The 13,243-nt window shown below is 46.0% G+C and overlaps 1 protein-coding gene across 2 annotated transcripts in view; it reads left to right on the top strand.

Annotated features, from left to right (window-relative positions):
• The window catches only part of CACNA2D3 (calcium voltage-gated channel auxiliary subunit alpha2delta 3), an 889,368-nt gene that overhangs the window by 655,763 nt on the left and 220,362 nt on the right, over positions 1–13,243 (top strand). For both annotated transcript variants that reach the window (XM_088022023.1, XM_028124497.2), the window contains exons 15-17: positions 1,452–1,523; positions 2,759–2,839; positions 11,766–11,840. In XM_088022023.1, coding sequence (XP_087878149.1) covers positions 1,452–1,523; positions 2,759–2,839; positions 11,766–11,840 — 228 coding nt within the window. The remainder of the gene's footprint in view (positions 1–1,451; positions 1,524–2,758; positions 2,840–11,765; positions 11,841–13,243) is intronic.

Below are 13,243 nucleotides of genomic sequence, written 5' to 3'. Positions count from 1 at the left end.
TCAGGATTATTCATTTCTAACGCAGTCATGCTGCTGTTCTGTGAACCATGTTATACCCTATATACCTGTAGCTTGAAGAATCCATTGAAAGAACAAGATGGGTGGAAGATGGACTGAGTTTGATGACCTTTTCTCCAAAGGCCAGCCAGTCCATGGAGACCTCAGTCTGTGGGGGCCCTTAGGTTTTAGAATCTTCTCTTTAAAATGCCTCTTCCCAAGAAGATTGAGGGAACAATACCTGATTTTTGTATGGAACTAAAGCTATGGAGAAGTACTCACACAATCAGAAAACACTGTCCACTGAAGATAGTGGATTCTCATTCACAGATGGTTTCATGTGAGGCTAGAATGGGCCAACTAGAAAGGATCTCTCTCCCACCAGACTTGCTATGGTAATTTTGGTCCCTGTCACAAGTGTCACATGCCTTGGTCTCACTCTGGACTCTGCTACTTACTAGCCACATGACCTCGCAGGCATGGAAAAGAAACCAGCATCTTTTGAGCACGTTCTCATGCCAGGCACTGTGCTGGGCAGTTTCACGTTTTATCTTCATGGCAACAACGCTGGGGAATAATTGGCATTATTTCCTATGAGGATATGGAGGCTTAACAAATACAGCTAATAAAGATTCAAAGCCAAGGTTGTCTTGGACCGAAGCCTACTGTGGTCCTGGACTGTGTTTCCCCATTTGTTATTGGGGCAGAGTAGGGTTCCTGCCTATCTCCGAACACTGTGTGAAAAGCAGATGTGATGCTGAGTCTCAATGCATTTGTATGCAATTCAGATGGTCCCAGAAGGGTATTGTTTGCCCTCCTTCAAGGGTTGTTATTCCAGGAGAAATATTTAGCTTCTTAGCAGTGATTTTAAGGATCAGATGATAAAGCTATTTGTTGTGTTTTGTTTTTGTTTTGTTTCCTGTCTGGGGCTGGCACACAGAGATGTGTAGAGGTACCAAAAGGCCTTGACTCAGCTACCTCGGGGAGAATAAATGATTCCAGATTCCGTTGTTTCCAGCAGGGCAGGGGCAACTCATAAAACCCCTTATGCTCATGTTTTCTGATCCTCAATTTTCAGATTAAGGAGAAGCATTGGTATTGCACACAAATGTCTGCAAAGTAAAAGGATAAAATCAATCTGTGGTCATAAAATGAAGTGAATCACTAAGATCCAAACCAGGCTTTCTTTGAACCCAAATGGCTGATTGCAGTAACAGATCAGCTGGACTGACTGATGGCAACTGACTTTGTTTCCTCAGCCATGGACCGGGATCCTTATCTGCTAGTGAGAGTAGAGGGATGTCGCACTCTCTTCTAGGTTACCAGCCTGAGTAGGCAGTGGTCCATTCCCAATGGCCCTGGTCAGGAAACTGTGAGCCAGTCAAGGACCATGGCCACCAGCCATCTGTTGTTTCCAGATCATTCCCGGGTAACTGACTTTTCTCTCCATCCAGCTTGCCGATGATCAGGGCCTCGTCCTGATGACCACGGTCGCCATGCCTGTGTTTAGTAAGCAGAATGAAACCGTGAGTACAGCAGCCATGTTCCTGTGTGATGCTAGGAGGGTTGCCATCTCAGACACCCTCTGACTCAAGCTCTGGTGACCTTTCTTATTTATGTTAAGTTAGGACGGGGGATCTATCACTTTTCCTCACTTTTAATTCTGTTGTTAGAATCACGACATCAAGAATAGACGAGCGGACTTCTGGGAGATGTCATGTGACAGTATGCAGCACTTTTCCCAAAATTAGTTGTGAAATGACCAATGGAAGGCAAAACCCAGAGAGAATCCTTGTGTGTGATTGGATGACCCCTCCCCGATGTATAGCGACCAGCCCTGTGTTAGTTTCCTTGGGCTGTGGTAACAGAGGATCACAAATATGGGGTGACTTAAAACAATAGAAATTTATTCTCACAGTTCTGGAGTCTAGAAGATCCTTCCAGTGCCCGGATGTTCCTCGGTTTGTGGCAGCTCTGCCTCCATTTCCACGTGGCCTTCTCCTCTCATGGGCCTCTCTGTCCCCTTATAAGGACGCCAGTTGTTGGATACAGGGCCCATCCTAAATCCAGGATGATTTTGCCTCGAAGGGATTACACGCTGTTTCTAAAAAGGGTCACCTTCTGAGGTTCCAGGTGGATTTGAACTGGAGAGAAACAATGGACAGTAGCAATTTGTGTCTTCCTCCAGGAGGTCTTTCTGACCCCTACCGTTTCAACACATCACGCTGACTTTGGAAACTGGGACCCTCCCTGGAGGCCTATTCCTTCACCTTGGTCCTTGGTTCCAACATGCTGCTACAGGTGTGAGAGTTATTCCATCTTTCCCCCTGGGCGCCAGATGGCAGTGGAAATTGAGAGAGCAGTTAGGCTAAGTCTTTCCTGGAGAAAGCTTCCATAAAATAAACTGGTTAATGCTCATAACCCCTAGCTGCTAAAACTTTTGTGCTTCTACACGTTAATTTTGAATTTTCAGGAGGGAGAAGAGATGTCTGGTAGGGCATCTTGGTATGGGTGTGTGTGGAAAGGTACCATAGTGAGCGTTTGGCCTGAGAAGCTACCATTTGTGTCCAGCAATATTTGCGGGTTGGGGTGGGGGATAGAAGAGGGGCCTCGTAGAAGTCTGGGTTAATCCTCAATCTCTGGAAGCTTCGAAAAGGCACCAGACGGTGACCTGTGGTGTGTTGGCTCCTCACTCGATTCTGCTTCTTCCAGCAAAGTAACTCATTATTGTTGTTGTTGCTTACTGTTTGTTTCTCAGCAGAGATCGAAGGGCATTCTTCTGGGTGTGGTCGGCACCGATGTCCCAGTAAAAGAGCTTCTGAAGACCATTCCCAAGTACAAGGTAATGCGTCACCTAATAGTCAAGGGCCAAGTGTCTAAGGTACTTTCATAGTCTGCCATAGTGGTAATAAAAACAGGAAGGAAAGAGCCCCCTCTACTCTCTTCCTGGTAGGAAGAACAGTAACAGTTGCGGCAGATCTGAGTAGGTCTACACGTGCTGCCCAGGTTTTTATGGGTCCATGGGAATCTGTATGTTTATGCAGGTCTACACAGGTCCTATATCTCTGATGGTCTTCTAAACCAGTCCTAACTCACCCCAATCTGAGGATCCCCTAAAATATGTTACTTCTTAGCAGGAACCCAATGAGGCACAAAGAGAAATGGTCTCTGACTCTATTGCTTGAGTGTCCCCTCTATCTTGGAAGGTAATTGTGTACATACCAATTAATACTCTTTTCCTAATTCTAAATTAAAATCCACTAAGACAATCGTAAGTTTCTTCTCTTTAACTCTGGGTGTAATCAAGGGGGTGGAGTAGGTAATTCTGGAACAAAATTACCAGCAAGCCTTAGTGGGCCACTGCTTTGGGAGCCTCGACCAGCATAAGAGCATGGCAAGGTGAGGGAGCACAGATGGAAGGGACTCAGAACGGGGTGGACACGCCTGAGCCCTGCTCTGCGTGTGAGGCCAGCCCTACCTCGGGGAGAGAGGGAGGTCACGCTTGCCCCTTTATCCGGCCCACACTGCATTCCTGGCACTCCGTTCCCAGCACTGTTCCTTCAGTTCATTTAGTTCTTCTACATTTGGGACAGAGGTGGCTCTTGTGGGCCATCCCAGTGCTGCCACCCTCAGCCAGGCCTAACTCTGTCCCCGTGAGAACAGGCATCCCCAGCTCCAGGTGACTTCCCAGCTGTCTGCGGACTGGATTCTGCCCCATCTGGGGCAGGCGGGCCCCACACAAGCATCCGCCCCAAGCTGATGGACGGCACTGGCCCCTGCGCTGATGATGGCAGAGGGGTGGCAAGTCTCCACGAAGGTGACTGGTCGCAGTAGCCATCTTGGGGTCCACGAGAATGACATCAATTGGTCCTTATGTCCTCTGGCTGCTCAAGGTACACTGCTGTGGTTAGATCAGCACTTGAGTGAAAACAGAGCAATGGACAGAGCACTGGACATACCAGGGGCCTGGTTTCCACCACAGCCAAGCTCCAGGCTCCAGGTCCTTTCAAGCCGTGTTGTCCTAACTCAGCTTGTCCTCGTACCAGCTGCACCTTAATGAGCTCCCGTAACCCCGCCTGAGCAATCACATGTGGAATCATAAGTTGAGATGTGATCATTATATTTTTCTGATACACAAGTTAGCCAAGGGGAGTGACATGTCCTTTTAAAAAGATGACCCAGAGAGGCCTTGAACTCCATATGGAAAACTCTCAGTTGTTCCCTGTGGCAGCTCCATGGAAGAAAGTCCCCTGAAGCCCCACCACAGCAGTGCCTAACTGCCCAAGAGCTGGCTCTGTGTGTATGCAAACACGGGGGTGCAGGGGAGGGGGGCAGAGAGTGGCCCTGCTCCTGTCCTGAGAGGCATTCATTGGATGGACACGGTTCCCCTGACTGCACAAGGGTAGAAACCACACCCGTGCCCTCTTCCCCAGCCCTGGGCAGACTGGCTTGCCAGTCTCTTCTTTGGTCCACTCTTGGATGGATCAGGACTCCCTTTGCCCTCATCCGGAGGCAGGAAAACTCCTTTGGGCCAGGAATCTGAGATTGTTGACTGGCAAACAGAGTCCCCTTCCTTACCACCTCCTTCCCTGACAGGCTGAGCCTGATTCGCCACAGTTGTGAGGGGCCAGGGACCTTCTTGGGCCTCAGCAGGAGGAAGACAGTGTGGTTAGTGCTCTGGAAGCAGATACGCCAGGATCCCAGCTCCAACACTGAGGAGCTCTGAGTAGACAAGTCTCTCAAAGCCTTAGTTCTTCTCTCCAGTGGTGATAACAATATGGTTATCTCATATGGGCATGAAGAATTGACCGTTATCATTAATTGGGAACAATGGGAACACACTGGTCAAGGAGGCAGGTCTGACGCACGGCCTCCCGGTCTTCTTCTATATGGGATACTGCCAGCGGAGCGCTGTTGATACCTTTCCCATGCAGCTTCAGGCGCCTGTGGCCTTCACACCCACTGAACCCTCGCTAAAATGGAATGCCCAACCAAATCGTGTGAACCGAATGACTAGGTAACCACACTCTGGGATCCTCTGCCACCTTTAAAAATGGGGTTTTCCAAGAGTTTTGAAAGACACAGGGAAAGGCTTATAATACAAAGTCATATGCAGTAGGCAGTTGACAACAAGGGCAGGCTTACCTTTGGACAGGGGTCAGGACAAGAGCAAGCCGATGGCTCAGCCCGTCACCAGGCATCCTGGCAGACTCTTATCTGAGCAAGTCAGCTGAGCGGACAGCTGCGGCCAAATCGGGTCAGCCCTCAGCGGGTTGGATGCAAAATGAGAGATGCATAAAATGGCTGTTTACAAAAGCACCATTTTGTGGTACTGGGTGGTGTCTCGTGGTGTATTATTAGCGGATGACATTTGCCAGGACTAGGCACTGTGCAAAGTGCATGACCCACATCATGGTACCAGGTGCCTCTTAGATAAGTGCAGTGCTGTTGTATCCATTCTGCTCCTAAGGATACTCAGGTTCATGGGGCTTCTGTCCACAGAGCTCAGGGCCACAGCAATAGGAAGTGGTGAGTGTGATTTGAGCCAGGTCTGTGTAACTCCTAGACCCCTGTACTTAAGGAATATCTCAGCCATTCACATAACACTTCATGATTTGTTGCTATGCTTATGTACCATCTGTACCATTATTTACATAATAGTTCATTTGTAAAGCCAGTGTCATCAGCCACTACAGAAGAATTGTAAAACAAAACAAAACAAAACAAAAAATTAAAGAAATAGTATTAAATGATGGCTTGGTAATCTAAGATTTTGAACTTGAGGTCTGTTCTCTCTTTTTTAAGGTAATATGAAAGGCAAGTGTTAAAGATATACTAAGTGGAAACTTTCTTTTTAATATAATTGGAAGGATGGAAGAAATTTAAAAAGAGCTGGCTCTCACTAGTGATCCTGGCTAGTAAGTTCAATACCAGGCCCACATGCCACCTAAAATCATCTTGCTCTACATTCTGGTTTTGTTTTGTTTTGTTTCTTTTTTTTTGTTTTTTTTTTAAGAAAGTCAAACAGTGCATGGGAAGATGAAGGATAGCTGAGGAGTGAGCACCATGGGGATTGTTCAGCCTGGGGCAATGGGCACCCCTGCCTTCTGGGGCTCCTCTCAGCACAGACACCAGCACCATGGCCACCATCCAGAAGCCCAGGGCTACCCCTACATAATGGCCCAGGCTTCTCAGAGTCCCTAGAGGGTCTGACTCTTCCCAGCACCTTCTGTCTGGCCCTTAGCACCTGCTCCACCCCTAGAAGAGGAAACGTCTTTGAACAAGCAAGACATGTCTGTTCCCATATGCTGATGCCATTTAGCTGGTAAGATTAGAAAGCCACCTTCATAACAAGAGGAAATGAACTCTGACCTAAAAAGAACACTCCTGGTTGGGTAACTGAGATGACAAAGGCCCTCTGTCCTCCTGCCACCCTGGGCCTCTGACAATCTGCTTCATCCACCACCAAGGCTTCTACAGCTTGGAGTTAAGTTTCCAGAGGTATGACAGGGCAGCTGGCTGATCTTAACCCACATAGTCAAGTGTTGGAAACTGTGTAGCTCCCCCAGGGGCTGAAAGCCACGGGAATGAAGGAGGGATTTGAGGCCCCTAAAGACAGTGGACCTTACTTGTATTGAAATCCCCAAACCCAGATGCCCAGAATTCCTGGCTCAGTGTTGAAGAAAGGGCAGCCCATCTTTAGAGAATGTTTCCAAACATTTCTTAAGCCTCTTATTTCCTATGAGAATATGTAGAAACTCAAGTACAGGGCCACCACTGGATATATGCCCAACAATCCTGACAGGAGGAACATGATAGGAAAGGGGTAATGATGACCCTTGTGCATCTATGTGTCCTCAGAGTTTCCTTTACCAGGCATCGTGCTGAGCTCTTTACAGCACTGTGTCCCTTAATCATAGGTGGACGCTGCCATCACCCCCATTTATAGCTAAGGAAACTGAGGCACCCAAAGTTTAAATAGCGTGCCAAGTCTCACAACTAGCAAGCCAGGGTTTTAGCTGCTACTACCCTGAAGCCATTAGGAACAATAAATGGCAGTAATAATAGTAGCAGTTGAAATGATAGTTAAAATACTAAAAATAATATGAGTTAAAAATAAGACAATAAAACATTCATTGAGCTTTTTACTGTGTGTTTGGTATGGTAAAGGGGTTTTAAAGGCCCCATTCCCATTGAATCATTACTATGCTTCCCCTGAATTGGGTGTCACTCGGCCCCATTCTTAGTTGAGGATTCTTAAAATAACTTTCTCAACATAACTCAGCTAATCAGAGATGAGTGAAATAAAGTCTAACCACAGAATAGAGGACGATCGGCTACAGAAAATTCACCAGCGATGCCTGAAGTAGAGGCATTTCTGCTGCATGCTTCCCCGCAAGGGTCAGGCTGGGAAGTGGAAACACAGGTATGACCTACCTGAGCCTGAGTCGGCCCTCCTCTGATTCCCACAGAGAGACTTGGGAAACGGGGTGCACATCAGCCGGGGACAGCCACGGCTGAACAGGCTTTTCTCCTCCAGGAGAAGAGCTCCAGGGAGCCGAGTGTGGATCACACCTCTCCCTCTTGATTAACACCTTGTAAAGATGAGTCAGCTCTTGGCTCTTGGGGTTTTCCCAGAAGATAGAATTCTTTCTTTTCCCTTAGCTTCATAGATTTTCCCACAAGCAATCAGACTTCCTGTAATTTTTATTAAGAATTCCAGACACCCTAGCAATAACTTCCAGACACCATAACCTCTGTTAACATAATGAGCCATTTTATAATTGGGTTCACTTCATTAGCCCAAAGGCTCTGCACTTGGAAGGGAAGCACCTCCTTCCCTGGGGTGTTGGACCATGAGGATCCCGGACTCTAGGAGAGCATGCTTCGGGATGAGGGCCCTTTGGGCAGCCCCAAGTGCTGGAAGGCCCTGTGTCTGATTTGTTCCTCTTACTCCATAGGACTGCACGGTAGAATGGACAGGAAGACTGGATCTAGTTCAGATGAAACAAAAATTAGAGATTTCATCAGGATACTGATGTGTGGCCAACAATAAAGGTTGGGCATTGTCTTACTGTAAGCTTTTGGCTTTCTGAGAGGTTCATCCACAGAACGCGTTTTGAGGCTTACTCAGGATTTCTCTTCTTACGTCTCCATTAGGTTATGTCCACATGCCACCAACCAAGCAACAAAACATTGTGATGTTTTGTTCTCCTGGGAAAGACTTTAGCCAGATAGTTTCTGAATGTCAGGATGACTTTCTCAGGTACAGCCTTGCCAAGGACCCACTGTGCACCTGCTGTGGCACATCACCTTCCCCTTTTTGGCTCATTTGTATTACTTACTTTAGTTCAAACTTTAAAGACGAACTAGACAATATTTGGGTAAAAGTCTTAAATACTCATGAACCTTACTGGAGCACGTGCCGTGTGCCAGATGTTATGCTAGGGGCTGTAGAAGTCAAAGATGAGTGAGATGCTCCATGCCCACAAAGAGCCCATTGTGATGGGGGAGGCACTGCCTCATTGAGAACAAGGCAGAGGAGAGAAAGAACCAGCGAGGGCTGAGAGGCAAAGAAGTAGGTGTCCCATTTTCATGCATTAGGGTGAAGGTAGTAGTGGAAACACTCTCAAGGTTTTATGGAAACATGGTATGGAAAGGAAGGAGCAATGGGGAGAGTCAGGAGAGACTTTTTATGGGACATTATCCCGATGCTGAGCTTATAGCATGGGTGAGAATTAACTGGGGAAGATGGGAAGGAGAGGTGCTCTAGACAGCTGACATTTATGAGTAAAGGTGTGGGTGGGAGAGAAAACTGCAAGGGGGTTGTTGTCACTGCCATGTACCCTAAGAAGCATTGCGTGGAAGGACATAGAGATGGGTAGGGACCAGGCCCCAGGAGAACTGATGGATAGCCCTGGGAATTTTATCTTACACATGAAAGAGGTCTTTAATGGTTTTATACGGGGGAGCTACAGGGTCACAGTTGTTTTGACCTTGATCAATCTGGAGGATAGCTTGGTTGGGGCCTCTCTTTGAGGCACGAAGAGCAGTTAGGCCCATTGTGGAAATCTATTACATTAAATCTACATGGATGGTGGGGTGGGGAAGCAGCAATGAATCTGAGTAATTTCTGCCAGAAAAAGTAGTGATTACTTGGATTAAGAAGTTAGGGATGAAAGAAAGAAAGAAGTCTAAGGCTGATGCTCTAGTTTCTAACTTAAGAGTCTGGGTGGATGGATGGTACTCCCACAGAGAGAGAGGAGCAGAAAGAGCAGCACCCACCATGTTGGGCTGGGCGAGTCTGAGGCACCTGGGGGATGTCCAGGTAGAGATGCCCTGGACACTGTTGGACACTTGAACCTGCCAATGAGGGGAGAGGCTACGGCTGGAGCACAGACCCAGGGATCAGCAGCATCCAGGTGCTTGCTGAAGCGTATCGGGGAAGAGAGCCAAAGCAGACAAAGGGCCCTGGGGATAGAAGCTTGGGGGGAAAAGAGTGCTTGAGGGTGGGCGGAGAATGAGGATCCTAGAAACAGAGGATACCCGGGTGTATGGGGCCTGGAGGCTGAGGGCATTGAGAGTGTCAGGAGGGAGGGCAGTCGGCCAATACAACTGGGAAGATTCAAGAGAGCTTTCTGTAGGGCAGGGCCAGCCATCAGGTGGCCAGTGGCCATAGTAGAGAAGGGAGTTCTGGTGGCTTCTTGGTGGGGGGCAGGGGCACAGCAAAGGCAGATTCCGGTAGGTGGCACCAATGAGCAACGGGAGGCGGGGAGAGCCATTGGACAATGAGTGGAGGATGCTGGGTGGGAAGTCAGCGCAGCCTTTGCATTCCAGGGAAGGAAGCAGGGTGTAGGTCCGCTGTGTGGGATCTGGGCTCAAGTCCGTTCCCCTCATTGTTTCCTGCTTCCCCCTTCTCCACTTTCTCCCTTCCCTGCTCCTCTTCCCTCCATCCCAACCACCAGTTTGACCACATGGTTTGACTTCGGCCATCGTGGAGGCAGGCATGAAATAATCAGTCTTGCTTGATGGATATCTTGATTCCTTATAATCAACCTCACAAATAATAGTTGTCATTTCGATTAGTACCATGCAAGAAAAGCAGAGTTTAAAGAGAGCATATACAAGGAGTTCTATCTTCTTCTGAATATTACCTCCTACAAGCAAACCAAGAACTGAAGTAACGTGCGTTAGAAGGCACTGAATATATTAGCTGACTATAAAATATCACTTGTTTGGTCGAATTTTGAGTTTGCCTTTCCAATCAAATACCACTTTTGTCTTTAATGGAAAAAAGTCAAACTCCCTGAGTCCTTTTTGACCCCTTGAGTCCGTATTAAACTGGGACATAATAATGGTAATTAATTCAGTGTTGACTGTGTCTGACATTTTTCCAAGAGACAAGATGAAAGAGACGATATACATCTCAAAGGATAGGAAATCTCTGGTTTATCTTTCACAGAATAATGAAATATACTTTATCATTAGAGTCTTGTAGAATCTTATTAAGACTTGCTGTGCAAGGTAACTCCAGGAGAAAATGTCTGTTGCCCTTGACGACCACGTGCATATTTGCTTTATGTAATGCAAGGGAAACTTTTAATTGTCGGTGTTAAATTCTCTGAGGTTAATTCCACATCACCTTGACGTTAAGCTAACAAGCAGACAGGGTCATTCGTGGTTTGTAAACTCTGTTGTCTGGATCATTTAATAGTATCATATTCAAAAAAGTGAGCGGCAGAGAATTTGAAAGAAAAGGAACAGTAAGGGCTCAGAACTATGAAATAACTTGTCGGAAAAAATAGAGGTTTTTTTTTTTTTTTCTTTCCTCTCCCCTTTCACGACTCTGGCAAAGTGGGTTGCATTTTCTTTCTTCAGAGAGAGAGATCAGTATGGGTTTTATGCCAGGGGCCATTTTAATACATGAATGATTTGTAGGTAAATTTATTGTAGCCAATGGGTGCAGTCAACTGTGTAATAGAAATATTGTCAAAAAGCCGGGATTATTATTTAAATAAGTGCAGTGTTAAATTTGATTACATACTTTTTAAAGCTAATAAAACATTTCATTGCTCTCAAACTATTTCCCATAGTCCCATTTAGTCAGAAAACATAAATTAAGTGAGGCTCTGCATAGAAAATGACCCAGGCTCTGTGTCGATGGAAGCATGCATGGAAAAGCTTGGCAGGCTCCAAATTTAAAGACGAAAGGATATAAAAAGGGGTTGGCAGGCTCCTTTCTGGGCTGGTGGGGACACTTTTATCCTTGAAGAATTATGGAAAATGACTGCCTCGTGCATGCTCGAGATGGCCCCTATGGGTGTGGACTTGTAGGAAGTCTAGATGTGAATCAGAGGAGGCCTCCCCTTTGCTCCCCTTATCATGGGGAGATGGAAGACACCCATGTGGATAAAACTCTGTTTGCTTGACAGAGGGTCTTACCAGAAACATCAGCTACTTTCTTTAAAAAAAAAAAAAAAAAAAGAATTGTTTTTGTTTTAAATAAATCAAAGTAAGGCCCTTGGATGCCAACATGGGATGTGACATTTTAAATTGTGCTATTTGCCAAGCTTATCCTGTGACAGGTCTTCATTTCTACCAAATGTCAAGGATCAACGCCTTGCATTCATTTTAATGAAATATTGTGCTGATAAGGGTTATGAATGCCAAGTTTAAGCTGTAAATTACTAAATGTCGGGCTGCTTTACGCTTTGTGAATCCACCAGGGAGCCAGATAATGAAGGTTTCTTTCTCACTTCTTCTTACAGTTAGGGATTCACGGTTATGCCTTTGCAATCACAAATAATGGATATATCCTGACGCATCCAGAACTCAGACCACTGGTAAGAGAAATGCCTGTTTCTATGTTTCTCCTTTTATGATTTTAAGAGATTTTCTTCGGTTCTACAGTGATGACACTTTGCATCGGTGTTTATTTTGAAAGTTCAATTTATAGTATTTTGACACATAATACATAAGTGATGTAGGATAAATATATTTAGTATCATTCTTTTGTATATAAATCAGTATATATCTATGTGCATTTTTTAATTTATTTCACATCTGCCAACACATGCAAAAAAATTTTAACTCCAGACATTTAAACCCATCATAATGGGTACCTTTATATAACAAACGATCTCTCACACTCCAGCGAGACCCACTTATTACAAGTTACATTGGACACAACAAATTAGACCCAGGATCCCTGGAAATTCATTACGGTGGGATTTGCCCCTGAATTCCATGGCCTGAGCTCAGTGCCTCCTGTGTTGAAGATATTCAACAATGCCTTTTTTGTTTAATTTGAACAGTGGAGATTTTCTCCGTTCCCTGCCTAAGCCATATCCAGTAGCATTGTTTGGTGACCTGATGTGTAAACCGTTTTCCTTCTGAAGTGAGTGGGGTCGGGCCAGATCCAGGACAGCCCCTGGTGTCCTTGTCCACCCTGCCTCCTGGGGAGAGGCTGCCTGGAGCACTGTGTTGAGGAGGGGTCCGAGGGGCAGCCAGGCTCAATGGTTGGGAAGCGCTGGGCTGCTGATAGTCTCCCCTGTGGACTCTGGAGGGACGTTGGCGGTGAGTGTGTTTGCTGTCTCTGGTCTAGTTTCAACGTGCTGAAAGAAGGACAGCCCTTTGGGTTTGAGTGTGTTTAGCTAATTTTACAGAAGATGTAAAGTCATAAAAAAAATAATACTGTACACTCTGCTTTTGAGAGTTAAGAAAGTGTAGGTGGTTTTGTATAGCCACACACACCCGTGTTTCCTTGCACCCACCCACCCCACACATTCTCGTTTCTTTCATCATGATCAGAAAATAGTGGCTCAGGGTCTACTGGGCAAATGTTTGCTGGGGCAGCATCACAGGGACCAGTTTGCTTCTCCCGTGGATCCTTGTCTAGAAAGAGCTGGTGTTTGAACGGCATCATCATCCAACTTTGCTCTAATCGCCGTGCTATTTGTGGAGTCATGGCCATGTCATGTGGATCTCATATGCATGCTTTAAGATGGGACTTATGGTAATATTTGATTTCAACAATCTTTTTATCAGAAAAGGGTTGCATTAACTGGTTAGCTGATTCCAAACGTAACTCAGAATGATTGAAAAGTCTGATTGAAAAAGCTACTAATTTCTTAAGGGTGTTTAAGTCTAAAAATATTTTTAAGTCTAAAAAGCTTAACCTGTTACCCATGTCCAAGCCACTCGGGGTTGTCTGTTGAGGGTGGGAGGAATTACGTGTTTGTGGTGG

This window comes from Eumetopias jubatus, unplaced genomic scaffold, assembly GCF_037043125.1.
Source record: "Eumetopias jubatus isolate StellerSeaLion01/CBP00866 unplaced genomic scaffold, mEumJub1_p1.0 scaffold_1, whole genome shotgun sequence".
In the NCBI taxonomy this organism is placed as follows: domain Eukaryota; kingdom Metazoa; phylum Chordata; class Mammalia; order Carnivora; family Otariidae; genus Eumetopias; species Eumetopias jubatus.
Note: the sequence above shows the minus strand (reverse complement) of the source record. Positions and strands in the feature narration are given on the sequence as shown.